At 37.2% G+C, this 16,283-nt stretch overlaps 1 protein-coding gene across 1 annotated transcript; it reads left to right on the top strand.

Moving 5' to 3' along the window:
* Window positions 1-7,043: 7,043 nt before the first annotated feature.
* On the top strand, window positions 7,044-7,976 carry LOC138384860 (olfactory receptor 51B2-like). Its single transcript, XM_069470522.1, has one exon. The coding sequence runs from the start codon at window positions 7,044-7,046 to the stop codon at window positions 7,974-7,976; it is 933 nt and encodes a 310-aa protein (XP_069326623.1).
* Window positions 7,977-16,283: the final 8,307 nt, after the last annotated feature.

The raw sequence follows: 16,283 nt of genomic DNA, 5'->3' as shown, positions 1-16,283 counted from the left end.
TCTCTGACTATCACAATCTCTCTCACAGAATGTGAAAACTCTGAGTTTTGGCAGGGGAGCAAAGAAGTCTCATACCTACCATAGATGCTCAGATCTCTTGGAAAATATCTGTCAAAGTTGAGCTTCAAATTGCTGTAAGGTATCTCTTTAAGCCCAGGTCTTTGGTCTAATTTAGTTTTCAGAATTTTATTTTTGCATTCTTATAAATTGAATATTTCTCTAAGCTTGACATTAAATTCTTGTGTTAACAATACTTTAGGCATCTGTAGATATGTCTATAATGTAACTAACATATATTTCTTTGGAGGTAGAAAGTTGGCAGATAGGAACAGAGTCATAAAGTTATAAAATTATGAGTTAGGTCGGGTGAAATGAAATAGAGTTTGATTTATTTTATGAAATCCAATCTCCAACTCTCATGCATTCCCCCACAGATATCCATGCAGACTGTGCAAACCTATACATTTGGTTATTAACGTTCAGGAATTTTCCTCCAAAGAAGTATATAATATTTTTTGATCAGTGTGATAATCATTTATAATCTTAACCATGTCATTGGTTCCTCCTTTCTCCATCAAATGATCATGACTTTATTTCAAGCACCATAAATTAATGTTTATTCATCAAGATAGCACCTACTTATAAATTTGTAACAAAGAATGTGAGAAGAGGAACCATAGATAAATGAGAGAAAATAGACATAGTACCTCCTCCCATCTTTGCTATCACTTTTATCCTATGACCTAGTCCTTAGCCCTAATGTTGGTGCCATCTCCAGATCATCTCCTAGCGACCAATAAGTCTGTATGAGTGGAAGAAACAGTTCCCTCATCCACCTTGTGCTATGAAAAAGATATGAAGGGATGAAGAAATAGGTTTCCACACTTTTTTGAAGAATGGTTGCTTTCTATACATATAACCTGATTCCATTTTATAAGTGTGAATTTCCCAGGGGATACAGCAATATTATTCTTATTTGATTAAAATTTTCTGATGAGTTATGAAGGGACATGTAACTCAAGTTAAAATATCCTCAAAAGGCGGAGGTTATGTCTTCATCCAATTAGAGCAGAGAAAGACTTTGGTGAGCCAGGAGAGGGAACTGTATAGAAAAGAAACTGTTGATGTCTTTGGTGTTTTGCCCAGATCACTAGATAGAACTGTGTACCTACTCCTTGCACCCATGAGTGTTAGCTGCTCATTGTTCATGGTTGCTGCTTTCTGCAGGTTGTGGTTCTCAACTCAACAGAAACTGCCTCATTAAGATTATGGCCCCTGCTCCCCAGGAGGCAGGCCATAGACAAATACTAATCCTCTTGCCTTCTGAAGCTAAACTTCAGCTGAGACTATGGACTTCTTACTCCTTCCCCTGTCCACCCTGCTCTCCCTTGCTCCCTGTCTCCTGAGAGCAATCATTAATAAAGTACACGTCTGAATCCTTGTCTCAGGCTTTGTTTATAGAGAGCCTGACCTAAGAAAAACTGCAACCCCCATTTCTTTTTTGTTTTATCAAGAAATATAATTGTGAAAACATAAAAAAAGACAATGACTACATGTTTTATCATTTGTTTTCATTCTTGTTACTTCGTGACATCTGAGTAAAACAGCCTGAATACTAAACCATGAGTGTGAGTGTGTGTATGTAATGGGAGGTGTTGTCCTGCTTCGGATTATCCATGAAACCAAACACGTATTCCTCAACTTTTCCTGCTCTTTTCTGCCATATCCACAACTTCTTTTACTCATAATAATATTGTGAGGTAGATATTATCATTACTTTCTAGATGGGAAAACTAAAGATAAGAAAAGTTAAATACCTCACCACGGACATGAAGTTTATAAGTGATATAGTTGTGATTCAAACCCATATCTTCTAATTATAAGGCCAGTGTGAACTGCACTATACTGAAATAGTCAATCCTTAGTGGATACTATTTTTCTACCTGTATACCACCATGCTTATAGAAGCAAAAGAAAATATGGTTCCTGATACTTTGCATTATATCTCCAAACCCCTAACCTTTGTAAAATCTTTTTTAGAATTTTTTGTTGTGAAACCAGAGAAAAGAGGAATGTTTTATAATGGCATAAATAGTAAGATGAAATGCTTAGAATTGTTAGTGATGATGTTTTCCATCAAGTGTGTGACCTCAGACCATAATATTCAGAGTAAATTATAGCTAAAGAAATAATGATAGTAAAAAACAAGAACCCTCAAGTCACTGGTTCCATGCTTTCCTGAGGCTCAGTGACAAGAAGCGTAATTCAAATTCTCCCATTGATTCCACAGCCTAATAAAGATTTCTTTTTGTATTTTGTTTTGTTTTGCTCAAACTAGCTTCAATTGAGTTTCAATCACTTATAACCAAATAGTATTAATAAGTATACCATCTCAGTTACAGATAAGTGAATCTGCTCCAACCGATATTTAAAAACTGATAAAAAAAATAGGCAAAAAAATCTGCCTATTTGTCTAAAATACAGGAAATGGAACCTTAAATAGCACCTCTTTTGTTATCCTGGATAGGGCTGGAGCCCATTCTACTAAATGAGTATCACAAGAATGGAAAAACAAGCACCACATGTACTCACCATCAAATTGGTATTAACTGATAAACAGTTATGTGCACATTTAGTAGTAACATTCATCGAGTGACAGGCAGGTGGGAGGGGGGCAGAGGGGATGGGTATATTCACACCTAATGAGTGCAGTGTGCACCATCTGGGGGATGGACACACTTGAAGCTCTGACTCAGGTGGGGCAAAGGCAATATATGTAACCTAAACATTTGTACTCCCATAATATGCTGAAATAAAAAAATAATAAAATTAAAAAAAATCCTAGGGTGGAGACCTCCCTGAATCTTTAGTGAAGTAAGCTTAGGATGTTGCCTTTATATATGTCATGCATAATATTGAGGAGGGGTTATTAGACATTGACTGTGTGACACCAGAGCTCAGAAAAAGAGCCAAGCAATGGGAAATCTAGAACAAATATTTTCATTAAAAAGTAAGATATTTCTACCAATGTGTGCCTGAGTATCTTCAGAACAGGTAATCTCATGAAGACTGAGTTCTCTGATCCAGAAGAAGACAAGAACCCAGAGGATGGCGCTTGTCAGGAAACACTGCATCAAGGAAGGTTTTATTACAGGAGATGGAAGGTGCTTCCAAATCTGAGATCATGCTGCTGTGATTTTACACTCCACAGGCAGTACAGCAGGAAATAGCAAGGGAATGAATAAGGCTTTGTAAAGTACATGAGTGGTACAGACATAAATAGCTACAATAGGAAACAGAAGACCCTGTCAGTGCCTGCCTACTTCCTCCCAGTGCCCCGCAGCTTGGCCACTGTGAGTGTTGGCTGATAATGGCTAACAGCTACACGTTCTCTGGAGCCTTGTCCTCCACCAGCAGGGTCATCTTGCCTGTAAAGTTATCCTAACCCTGGAGCAGCCTGTTAGAAATTACTTTATATCTGTTGTAGAGTAAGTGGTGTTGCCAGGAATGGTTTCGTACTCATGGGGCAGGAGAGTTGTACAGTGCCAGTGAGAGGTCAGTCTACCTACTGATGACACAGGAGGGCAGCCTGAAATTAAGCTGATTACCTTAGGGTCTCACTATCTCCACCTCATTTTGAGCTCAAAATGTGGCTCTTCTACATCAATTCACCCCTAAATTTGCACTTAGTAAAAAGAAAACACAAGGACATTCAGACTTAAGCCATTCCCAGAGACTGACTCCTAATCACGACTTCCCCAGTCCTGCTTATTTTCAGAAAGAATTATCAGCAGAGTTGATGTTAGGAAGAAGTCAACTGAATGTGAAAAGTCAAAAGGCAAATTGTGACTCACATGGTTGACCACACTGCACTCATACTCACTTTAAAATTTCACAGTTGGGCTAGGTTCCAGGAAAAATTAAAGATCTAAGACTAAGATAAGAAAATAGGGATACTCAGATCCTTATCTCTCTGCCATACTATGAATATCATTTTTTCTATTCAGTTACAAATTTTTAGAGAAAGTCAGTGATGGAAAGAATACCTCCACCATGTCCTCCTTTTTATCTTACTCCTGGACACTTCAAATGAAAGATTTTTTCTTATTTGACTTGCATTGGTCCAGAAGCAAGAACTATGACCCCTGGGTAAGTTTTGTCATGAGATAGATAAAAAGCTTATTATTTGAAAGAACTCATCAAAAATACTCATTTGTTAGAAAATATCACTTCAAGAATGCATGTGCCAAGTACTATAACAAACAATGTCATTTGGAACCAAGGAAGGGTAAGTGTCAGAATTATTGAGCTTCATCTAAGTTTACTGAGCTTACTTGCGCCAAGATTCAGGAATGACAAAGTCAAAAGCAGTTTTGATGACATCTTCTGTTTGAGGTGCGAAATTGAAATAAACAAAAACAAAAACAAAGGTGGTTTGACAGCATGACTTCATTCTGCTGGATGGAGCTACAATTCTGCTTTCTTTCTGCAAAGAAGACATGGGGCTATAGAATACAGTTCTGGAGGCCTGCCTCCTTCTCCAGAGAAGGCCAGAAAAAGGTATCCCAGTAGCCTAATTATCCAGCAGCAGAAGCTACCTTTGGGAGTCATTTTATATACAAATAACCCCACAAATTAATCCTGTTATCAGTCTTCAAAGATAGCACTGGAACCGGTTTCTACATCAGGACCCAGCAATTACCTATCCCCTTCATTCCTGATGCCCCAGGTAAGGTTCTAGCGACTGTGGGAGAATGAAGTGGAAATGATTAAGGGAAAAAGAAAGACGATCAATCAATCTTCACAGACTTCTCCTTCACATACATGTTACAAGAGGGTACATAGAGAACTGAGGCAGACTATCTGTATCCATGGATTCTGCCAGGTGTAACAAATTCTCACATAAAAGTTCAACTTTCAAGAAAATCCTGATTCTCACAGACAAGCAGCAGTTTTACCTAATAGGTGCTTTATGAATAATTAACATGTCCGGGTTGCTACCTAGACTTTCTTGTTAGTCCAGGGCTATCAGGATAATTTTTCCTTCAATAGGAATATTCTTCAGAAGAGGCAAGAGAGTAAAGAGACACTGACTTTCAGAGCGAGTATGCAGAGTGGGGTCATCGTGACATTTGTAGGTCTCTATAATCCATCTTCGTTTCCTCTTGATGCTGTTCTCTAGGCTCAGTTTTCTTTCTCTTACATCTATCTAAGTTACGTTTCTGCCCTCTCCTTCCTCTTCTTTGTACCTGACACATTTGTCAGCTTATGCAGTTGCCAATTAGTAAGGATTATTTGGAAGTCAATTTAACAAACAGCATACCAGTCAGTTAATGTATCAATGTGTTGATAATAAAATAATTAAATTTCATAAATGATCTCACAATCAGTATGTCAAAATCTATCATTGCTCCCAGGGGAACTGGTGTGTTAATATAGCAGTCGGTAAGGTAAGCAAGGTAAGCAATGTTAGTACTGGACTGGGAATACAACCATATTTTAACCAGAATGAGTTAGTCAGAGCCACTAGAATTAACACACAAAAATTTTATGTTCAGTTTTGTGCTAAAGCCTAGATGGTGCAAAAAAAAGGGCATCTGGGTTTAATTAAGAGGAAGAAGGCAAAGTGAGAGACAAGACTGAAATAAACCCAAGAATTGGGTGATAGATATAAGAAGAAAGGAACAGAAAAATAATAGGATAGAGATGACACCCAGCCACACCCTATGTGCATGAGCAAATGGGGCAGAAGTTACCAGAGATGCCCATCCAAGCTCAGCCTAAATTACGTGAGCCATGCATATGAGTGAAAACAAATGTTTAATGTTGTAAGACATTGACACTGTACAGGGCTTTGTCATGTGACAATTCTGTAGTAGTTGATAATGGACACAATAACTTATATAAACTCTCTAAATATTAGTTTATTAGTAAAATATGAATAATAGCAGTAGCTCTGCATCAGTTTTCTATTGCTATATAATAAATTACCACAAACTATTCTGCTTAAAACAATACTAATTTGTTATATCGCAGTTCTACAGTTCTGCAGTCTGCTTAGCTAGGTTCTCTGCTTGGAGTATCAAAAGGCCAGAATCAAGGTGTAAGCTGGGCTGAGCTCTTATTTTAAGGCTCTGGGGAAGAAATCATTTCCAAGCTCATTCAGGTTGTTCTCAGACTTTAGTTTCTTATGGCTATAAATTGAAGGTCCTGTTTTATTGCAGGCTGTCAGCTGGACCCTCTCTCTGTTCCTAGAGACTCCATGTGTTCCCTCTTATGTGATCCCCTTATATTTAAAACCAGCAGCTTCACCATAAGTCCACCACTAGCCTGTGAAAACTCTTTGTTTTTAAGGGTTTATGAGATTACATTAGGTCTCCCTAAGTAATCTCCTGTTAAATTAACTCAAAGTGAACTGACCAGTAACTTTAATTGCATCTGTATAAACCCAAGCATATTTCATCATATTCACAGCCCCATGTATTAGAATAGTAAATCTTGAGGAGAGGGGGAGTGAATTTTAAAATGATGCCTACCACATTTATTTAAAAATAGCTAGTAAGAGAAGAGACTTTCTTTTCTAATACATGTGTTATTTTTACAGTATGTGCACAATAATTTTTATTTTTAACAATTTTTTGATGAAGTAGGATGTCTGAATGGGCCATAGAAAGCAGCTGGGGTGGAATCTTAGAATGAAGTAGTATAGTCTAGAGCTGTGCTGTCCAAAACAGTAGCCTCTGGTTAGCTCGAGTCAGGATGTTCTGTAAGTATAAATTACATACTTGATTTTGAAGAATTGATACCAGAAATATAAAATATCTTATTCATGATTTTTATTTTGATTACAATTTGAAATAATATTCCAGATATAATATATTAAATAATATATATTTTTAAAATTAATTTTACATCTCTCCTTTTTATTCTTTTTAATGTGGCTACTAGAACAATTAAAATCACATTATGTGGCTCAAATTATATTTCTACTGGATGGTGCTGGTGTAGAGAGAGCTTTTTTTGTTTCTCCTTAGGTATCAATCATGTGGTCCAACATTAGCACTGCCCCTTTTCTACTGACTGGCTTTCCGGGTCTGGAGATATTTCATCCTTGGATTTCCATCTCCTTCTTTGTTGTCTATCTCTCCATACTTCTTGGCAATGGTACCCTCCTCTTTCTCATCCGACAAGACCATACTCTTCATGAGCCCATGTACTACTTTCTGGCTCTGTTGGCAGCCACAGACCTTGGAGTGACTTGGACAACGATGCCCACCGTGCTTGGTGTTCTGTGGCTGGATCACAGGGAGATAAGCCACGGAGCCTGCTTCTTCCAGGCTTATCTAATCCACTCACTCTCTATAGTGGAGTCTGGAATCTTGCTCGTCGTGGCCTATGACCGTTTTATTGCCATCTGTAATCCCCTGAGATACACCTCTATTCTCACCAATGCTAAGGTGGTGAAGATAGGTCTGGGGGTACTAATGAGGGGATTTATGTTGATTGTGCCCATAATCATCACCCTCTCTGGATTCCCCTACTGCAGATCCCACGTCCTCTCCCATGCCTTCTGCCTGCATCAGGATGTGATCAAACTGGCCTGTGCTGACATCACTTTCAATAGACTCTATCCTATAGCCCTGGTCTCATTAACTGGTTTCTTGGACTCTATACTTATCCTTATCTCTTACATCCTCATCCTTAAGACTGTCATGGGAATTGCCTCAGGTAATGAGCAGGCTAAGGCCCTAAATACTTGTGTTTCACACGTTAGCTGTGTTCTGGTTTTTTATGTCACTGTGACTGGGCTAACCCTCATTCATCGATTTGGGAAGTATGTGCCACATGTAGTCCATATTATCATGAGCTATGTCTACTTCCTCTTCCCTCCATTTATGAATCCAATAATTTATAGCATTAAGACCAAGCAGATACAGAATGGTATCAACCGCCTTCTCTCTTTTCAGAGAATTTGAGCCTAACAATGACTTTGGGGGGAATCTCCATTGTAGAATGGATTTCTTAGGAGAATCAACTATATGATGCTAATGTGTCTCAAAATCAAAAGGACTGGCAATCTTATCATTTAAAAGACACAGAGTCATTCCTCTGAGTTTCAGTGTCCCCATCCCAGGCCCAAGGGCATTGACCTTAGTTCTATTGCTCTGTTTAATAGATTGATTTGCTTTATTTTGTCATCTTTACTCTGTCAGAGTCACCTGTCTTCATGGCTACCTGAGGTTCACAATACTTGAAACGGTTGATGAGTCTGTACAGACATAGGAGAATGAGATAGGTTGATGGAGTTCCCCGAACTGTGTGGAAGACTATTCAATAATTTCCTGTATGTCTTACAGTGTATCAGAGGTGACGAAGAGTCCTAGCCCCAGTGGTACTGTATGGCACTAGACTGAATCAGAAGCAGATGAAAGTCAGGTATTCAGACCAACAGGAGACTTGCTGCCAATATAGCCGAGAGCCAAACGACCCAGATTCCAGCAGATGCCAGTGTGGCTAGATGCCCACCAAGGACTAGTGAGAAGTCTCTGAGTTCATGAGATCTGGTGTTTGCCACCTAATAGGATGAAGCCTTCAAACAACCTATAATAAGATAGATTTCCATTTTGTGAACACCTGAGTGTTTGTTCATTTTTTGTAATTTTTTTCTGTGTTCTGTGTGCCCTCTACACATGCTTAATGAAAAAGTAATTCAGTCACTAAGGCATTTTCATAACCACCTATGGAGAAGCAACATTTTGTCTTTTGTATAGATTAAGGGTGGTAGTAGTAAAATAAACTGCCTTAAGAAAATATTGTAATAATATAGTGTTGAAATGAATAAGATCTTTAAAAAATGTTCATTAGGACCTCCCATGCATTTTATTCCTTGCAGAGGTCCAACAGTACCAAAAATCTGTATATCAGCAATATAGAAAGGAAAAGTATATTTTGTTAGTTCATCAAAGGTAAGTAGAGTTAGTGAGAATGATGCACATTAAACAAAACTATAGAGAATGTATTGGAAAAAGAAATAAAATGTATTCAATCATCAATTAGCCTATTTTTTAAAATTGGAGGAGGAATTGCATACCTCTATTTTTTTTTTACCAGCATCTTTGAAATTATTTCCTGTAATTAAAAGACTCTCTTGTAAAGGAATCTTTTTTGTTATTAAAAATAGTGATTTATGGCCGGGCACGGTGACTCACGCCTGTAATCCTAGCCCTCTGGGAGGCCGAGGCGGGTGGATCGCTTGAGGTCACCAGTTCGAGACCAGCCTGAGCAAGAGCGAGACCCCGTCTCTACTAAAAATAGAAAGACATTATATGGACAACTAAAAATCTATATAGAAAAAATTAGCTGGGCATGGTGGCTCATGCTTGTAGTCCCAGCTACATGGGAGGGTGAGGCAGTAGGATCACTTAAGCCCAGGAGTTTGAGGTTGCTGTGACCTAGGCTGATGCCACGGCACTCACTCTAGCCTGGGCAACAAAGCGAGACTCTGTCTCAAAAAATAAATAAATAAATAAATAAAAATAAAAATAAATAAATAAAATAAAAATAGTGATTTATAAAAATAACCTTTGAAAATCATTGTTTACTCTCATTGTTAATTCACCCAGATATTTTTCTCATTTTAATTGGGTCTTTGTCTTTGGTTTTGTAAGAGGGAAGAGAACGAGTAGATCAATTGATGTGTATAATACATGCAGTATAGAAATAAAAAACAGAATGTATAACAAGATCTTAAAAACAAGGGAAATACATGTATTAAAAAAATCATAAAGCAACCTGACATAAGTAAATCTAGCATAGTAAGTGTCTCTGATAAAGTGATAACTGGAACTAAATTTAAAACAATGAAACAGACAAGATAATTTCATATTTACAAAATATGTAAAAAAGATATAACATGCATGACCTTTATTTTCTTTATATCAAAATATATAGAAAAACATCCAAGACATGTAAGACGACAGAAATACTGTTATCAATTGATTCTAATTATTTTGCCATCTTATTATATACAAAATTGTATTGTAACTTTTACAGTATATACTTTTTCTCCACACTTCATTAAAAAATGCATAGAGTACATGTTGTGGCATAAAGACCATCCTATTACATTTAAAAAGGGTAAAACTGTAATTACTTTTGTACCTTTGGATACAATAAATTTACTTGGGTCAAACTATTTCTAGAAAATAGAAAAAAAGTTTAAAAAACAAAACACTAAAAACAATTGATATAGTGTGGTAGAAAAGAATGTAGCCTTTGATAAAATGTCAGCTGTCTCCTTCCTCCTTCATTCACAGCCTATGTAACTGTAAACCTATCACTTAAACTCTGAATGTTGACTATTTCACTTATCAGTTATGAATAAAGAAATGCACCTGTAAGAGCGTTTCTCTCAGGATTTGAGAGTAAATGTTGCTATCAGCACTCATATACTCTATTAATTATATTATAACTCTCATTGGTAAAGATAAACATTTGAAATTTTTGACCTGTCAATACTCAATGGTTAGGGGGAAAGAGCAGGAAATTATTAAATATATCATGTTTTTTTAATATGATGAAATAGGCAGCAAATAATGTGATGAGAAGTTTTAAATAGCCTTTGAAAATGATCTTACTCCTCCAGCTTTCTCCCTTGATTATTCCTAAAATAGCTTTATCTCACACCACCAGGACCTTCAGCCTATTGATGCTTTTATTTCTGATTCCCTCTTGTCTTTATTTACCTTGATATCTTAGATGAATTTTATTGTTCAATCTTTAGAGTCTCTACTGTCAATATCCTGTGTTTCTTTGCTCATTTTAAATCCATCCTAGACATTTCACTCTTCTGTACACTTCTTAGAAGGCATAAAAACAAAACAAAATGAGAAAGAAAGAAAGGGTATCCAAATCAGAAATGAGGAGGTCAAAGTATTACTTATTGCTGACAATATGGTTCTATATTTAGATAACCTCAAAGAGTCCACCAAGAGACTCCTGGAATTGATTAATAGATTCAATGAAGTCTCAGGTTACAAAATCAATGTATGCGAATCATTAGCATTTCTATACACCAATAACAATTAAGCTGAGAGTCAACTCAAAGACTCAGTAACATTCACAATAGCTACAAAGAAAATAAAATACGTAGGAATATACTTAACAAGGAGGTGAGAGGTCTCTACAAAGAGAAGTACAAAACACTGAGGAAAGAAATCACAGATGACACAAACAAATAGAAAAACATCATGCTCATGGATAGGTAGAAACAACATTGTTAAAATGCTCATAATACCCAAAGTGATTTACAGAGTCTATGCAATCCTTATTAAAATACCAACATCATATTTCACAGATTTAGAAAAAATAATTCTATGCTTCGTTTGCAACCAGAAAAGTGCCCAAATAGCCAAAGAAATCTTGAGCAAAAACAGCAAATCTGGAGGCATCATATTACCAGACTCCAAACTATACTACAAGGCTATCGTAACCAAGACAGCACGGTATTGGCTCAAAAATAGGGACATAGACCAGTGAAACAGAACAGAGAACCCAGATATAAAACCATCCACATACTGCTGACTGATGTTTGACAAAACAGACAATAATAGACATTGGGGAAAAGAAGCCCTATTCAATAAATGGTGCTGGATAACCACATGCAGAGAATGAAACAGGATCCATATCTCTCACCACTCACAAAAGTTAATTCAAGATGGGTAAAAGACTTAAGTGTAAGGCATGAAAACTAAGAATTTTAGAAGAAAACATAGGAAAAACTTTTCAAGATATTGGCTTAGGCAAAGAATTTATGACTGAGACTCCAGTGTAATTACAGCAACAGCAAAAACAAACAAACAAACAAACAAACATGACTTGATTAAATTAAAAAGCGTCTGCACAGATAAGGAAATAATCAGCAGAGAAAACAGACAACGTGCAGAATGGGAGAAAATAGTTGCAAGCTATACATCTGATAAAGGGCAAATAACCAGAATCTACAAAGAACTCAAGCAAATCTGTAAAACAAACAAACAAACCAACAACCCCACTAAAAAGTGGGCAAAGTCATGAACAGATGCTTTTCAAAAAAAGATAGACAAATGGTCAATAAACATAGGAAAAAAATGCTCAAAGTCACTAATCATCAGGGAAATGCCAATTAAAACCATAATGAGATACCACCTTATCCCCTTTACCCCTGTTATAATGACTTTTATTAAAAAGTCCAAAAAAAAAAAAAAAAATAGAAGCTTGCATGGATGCAGAGAGAAAGGAATGCTTATACACTGTTGATGGGACTGCAAATTAGTACAATGTCTACAGAAAACAGTATCTAGATTCCTCAAAGAACTAAAAGTAGGCCTACAATTAGATCCAGCAATCCCATTACTGGATATTTACCCAAAGGAAAGGAAGTCTTTTTATCAAATAGACACCTGCACTGGAATGTTTATTGTAGCACAATTCACAATTGCAAAGATGTGAAATCAACCCAAGTGCCCATGAGTTCAAAAGTGGATTAACAAAATGTGGTATATGGATACCATGGAGTACAGCTCAACCATACAAAAGGATAAATTAATATCTTTTGCAAGAATTTGGATGGAACTGGAGACCATTATCCTAAGTGAAGTATCTAAAAAATGGAAAAACAGACACCACATGTACTCACTATTAAATTATAACCAATGGATGAGCACACATGTGCAAAGAAGGAAGTAAACTCAGTGGAAATCAAGCAGGGGCAGGGAGGAGGAGGGTATGGGCAAAAACCTAGCTAACAGGTACAATGAACACTATTTGGGTGATGGACACACAGCTGTGACTCAAGCATTACAAAAGTGATCCATGTAACCAAAAACATTTGTACCTCCTTAATATTTTGAAATAATAAAAAAAAACACAAAGCAAAATTACCCTTTATTGAGTTCTTAACATTTTTCAGGTCTCGTGATAACACTTATTTGTATAAACTCATATGATTTTTAACTTATTTCTTAGGGCTATCTATTTAATCTTCACAACAATCTTTTCAACAACTCCTGCCCTCCCGATTTCACAGATGATGAACTGCAGTACTGAGTACAGACACAGAACCTGTAAGAAGTTGAGTTGGGCATCACAGTCAGGTAGACTGGCTCCACACCCATGCTCTTAAAAATAAAGAACAAATATGAAATAAACTTTCTAATCTAATCTGATTACTGGTCATTCTCAAGTCTCTTTTGCTTGGAGTAGTTCTCTAAACTCAAGACATTCAAGTGTAACCACCTAGGTGACATCTCTACCTGACTACTTACTGGCACAGAATGTCCCAAACAGAGCTGATTATTCTCCCTCATTTCAAAACCAGCATGTAAAACAGTACTTAGTGCAAAAGAACCAATCAACACATAACTATTGATTAATTATTAATAATAAAGAGGCTCTCTTCCTGTAATTCCTATTTTGGTAAATAGAGCTGCTCTTCACTCATGTAAAATCAGAATGCAGATGTTGTCTTTTACTATTCTCTCTCCTTAATAAACCATTTTAATCAATCACTAAGTTCTCTTTTTTTTAAGACATAGAATATTTCTTCTATCTACATGGAAGAAAATTCTATCCAACCTGATTAATACCTCTTGACATCCACAAAAACACTATTTCTCACCCGAATTATTGAAATTGAATCCTACACTCTCCTCATTTCCTCTTCCACTCTTCCAATATGTTCATCGTTATTTAGCCAAAATAAATTTATAACAATTGATTATCTGATCACGACCTTACTCCCTACTCATCATTTGTAGGGTAAAATTAAAACACCTTGCAGGATTTGTAAGACCCTCATGATTAGAACTTTTTACCACTTTGTGCCAAATTTTACCACGTTTTTCTGGCTTTATTAGAATTCTTTATGTTTGAATTTGTAATATTTTCCTTAGTCCCACAGACTGGGCAACGTTTTCTTTTCGTATGGAGCTAAACTCTATCCCAACTGGAACTACCATATTTCTTACCATACTAATTTTTTAGTTCTCAGCTTAAATATTTTTTCAGGGAAATTTTCCCTGATCCCAAAGATATTTTTTATGGGCCCTCCTTAGCATGCTACCATCTATGCAGTAGTGACAGCGCTATGAAAATGTATGGTAAATTTTCTTTATATTACACAAAAAATGTTTATATTCTGTGAATAAAACGACCATGTTCCTCATTGTGGACCTGGCACAAAATAGGCAATGATCTAAAAATATTGTAATTTTAAGAAGAAAATTTGGATGTCTTAATGTACATGGCTGTTACTACTAATCCTATGGGGTTCCTATGGATTAGAACTGACTTTCCCAAAAATAACAGCAAAGACAAGAATGCAATTGGAATTCACAAGCACTAGGACCAGCAAAGGCACATGTGCTCCCTGAGGACACCTGGTATCCCTTTGATCTTTGAGATAAACAAAGGGAAGGACATGCATAGGTTTTCTAAAAGCTGATGCTCAGAGTCCCAAGCTCACATAACCAAGTCCTGGAATCCCTGAGTCAGCTGGCACTTGAGTGTCCAGTTTTCCTCAGCCATCCTTGGGAAAACACTTGAAAGTCCTGAGGAAATCAGTGGAGTGCCCCAGCTCTCCCCACACAGAGGAGAGAGGGAGGGGAAATTAAGGGGTCTCCTGAGAGTCTGGAAAGGTGGAACCTTGGGGAGGTGATTTCCACATACATGAGTTTTCAAACAGGGCTGCCTGGGGAGGCTGTGTGACAGAGTCACCTGCACTGAGTCCTCTAGTAGGGCAGGAACAGGTCCCTGCTCCAGCAATAAGCGTTTGAGTGGCAAGTGCCAGGAAGAGAAATATGGAATGGCTTCTCTCCCTTCTGACATTAGATGCAAAGAAAGCATATAAGGATGTTTCCAGAGGACTGTCTAGAGGTAAAGAGCCCAGCTGAGGTGGGAAACACTACAGCACAGATTTTTTTTTTTTCCTTCATCATAGTAAGTATATTCAAGGAACTGTGCTAGATTTGGGGTTTCTAATCTGGGACATTTAGATTAACACAGGAATAACTGTGAATGCTCAGAAATATATATGAGTATTCTCATTCACTTTTCTGGGTAGAAGTTTACAACCTTTTATTAGATCCTAACAATAGACCTTCAGATACTCACATACACATGTGTGTGGTGGGTGGGTGTGTTTGTGTGTGTATTTGTTTGAAGAACTACTCTCAAGAATGACAAAGGCAGTTGTCAGTGGTACTCACTAGGAGAAAATCTGGGAACTTGGCCCAACACACTAGGGTATATGGGGTCCTAGCCCCTATCCCAATCAGGAGAAAAGGAGTGTATGAAATGATAAAATGAGGGGAAGAAGGAATCACATTTTCTTCCTTCACTTGTTTATTTGGACTGAGTGACGCATTGATTATCACTATATTCTCTTGAAACTGGAGAATCTTTCCTATCTGTACTTTCTTTGTTCACCCAAGTCCCTTCTCTCTCTTTCACTACCTCATACCTGTTAAGTACGAGGTTATATTTTCAGACTGAGCATGATGGACTGTTTCCATGGATGTCTCTGTGTATGTGTGTGTGTGTGTGTGCATGTGCACATACTCCTGTGTGCTTTGGAGAGAATGTTGTTACAAGGCTAGGGAATCCTATCCATCTAGATAAATATCGTCATGTGAAAAAGAAGTGGGTAGAACATCGAGAATGAAGCCAGGAGCAGTGCTCAGATCTATGCTTTTTTCATGTTTTCAGCACCATGGATACTGTTGGAACATTCACGGGCAATATTCTGCATAAAGTTGCAGGGAGATTATTAAGCCCAATTATAAACTGTTGATCTACTCCAAAAGCTTCTTCAAGACAGACTGTGCTTATTAAAGAGGTTTCCCAGCTGTCAACACAACGGCAGTCATGTGGCGCATATTCACTAATGATGTGCTGAGTCAAAATAATAATCTTTTCAGTAGTCGCAGATGATCTTGAGGAAGGGTGCTTCTACAGATTATGTCGATCTTCATTTATGAGGCACCCGTGGAAGAACAATTCATCAGGTATCAGTAAACCAGGAATGCTAGAACCTTAGGAAATTAGTCAAAGAAATATGGGCTCTGAATTGAGAGCTGCTTATTAATTGCACAGCCATAGCTGCCCCACCTCCATTCAGAAACACTAGTTCTTGTGCTTCTTATGATGTGATTTTCTTATCATTCTTCAATAAATAGCCAAGCCACCACCATGAAATTTTGCCACATAATGAAGCCTTGGGAGGATGTGTGTAGTTAGGTTCCATT

Source organism: Eulemur rufifrons, chromosome 6 (genome assembly GCF_041146395.1).
Source record: "Eulemur rufifrons isolate Redbay chromosome 6, OSU_ERuf_1, whole genome shotgun sequence".
NCBI lineage: Eukaryota > Metazoa > Chordata > Mammalia > Primates > Lemuridae > Eulemur > Eulemur rufifrons.
The sequence above is the reverse complement of the archived record's forward strand: the minus strand, read 5'-3'. Positions and strand labels throughout refer to the sequence as shown.

What these genes read in the sequence shown, in the direction of transcription:
- LOC138384860 (XM_069470522.1), top strand. Translation starts at nt 7,044, where the DNA reads ATGTGGTCCAACATTAGCACTGCCCCTTTTCTACTGACTGGCTTTCCG.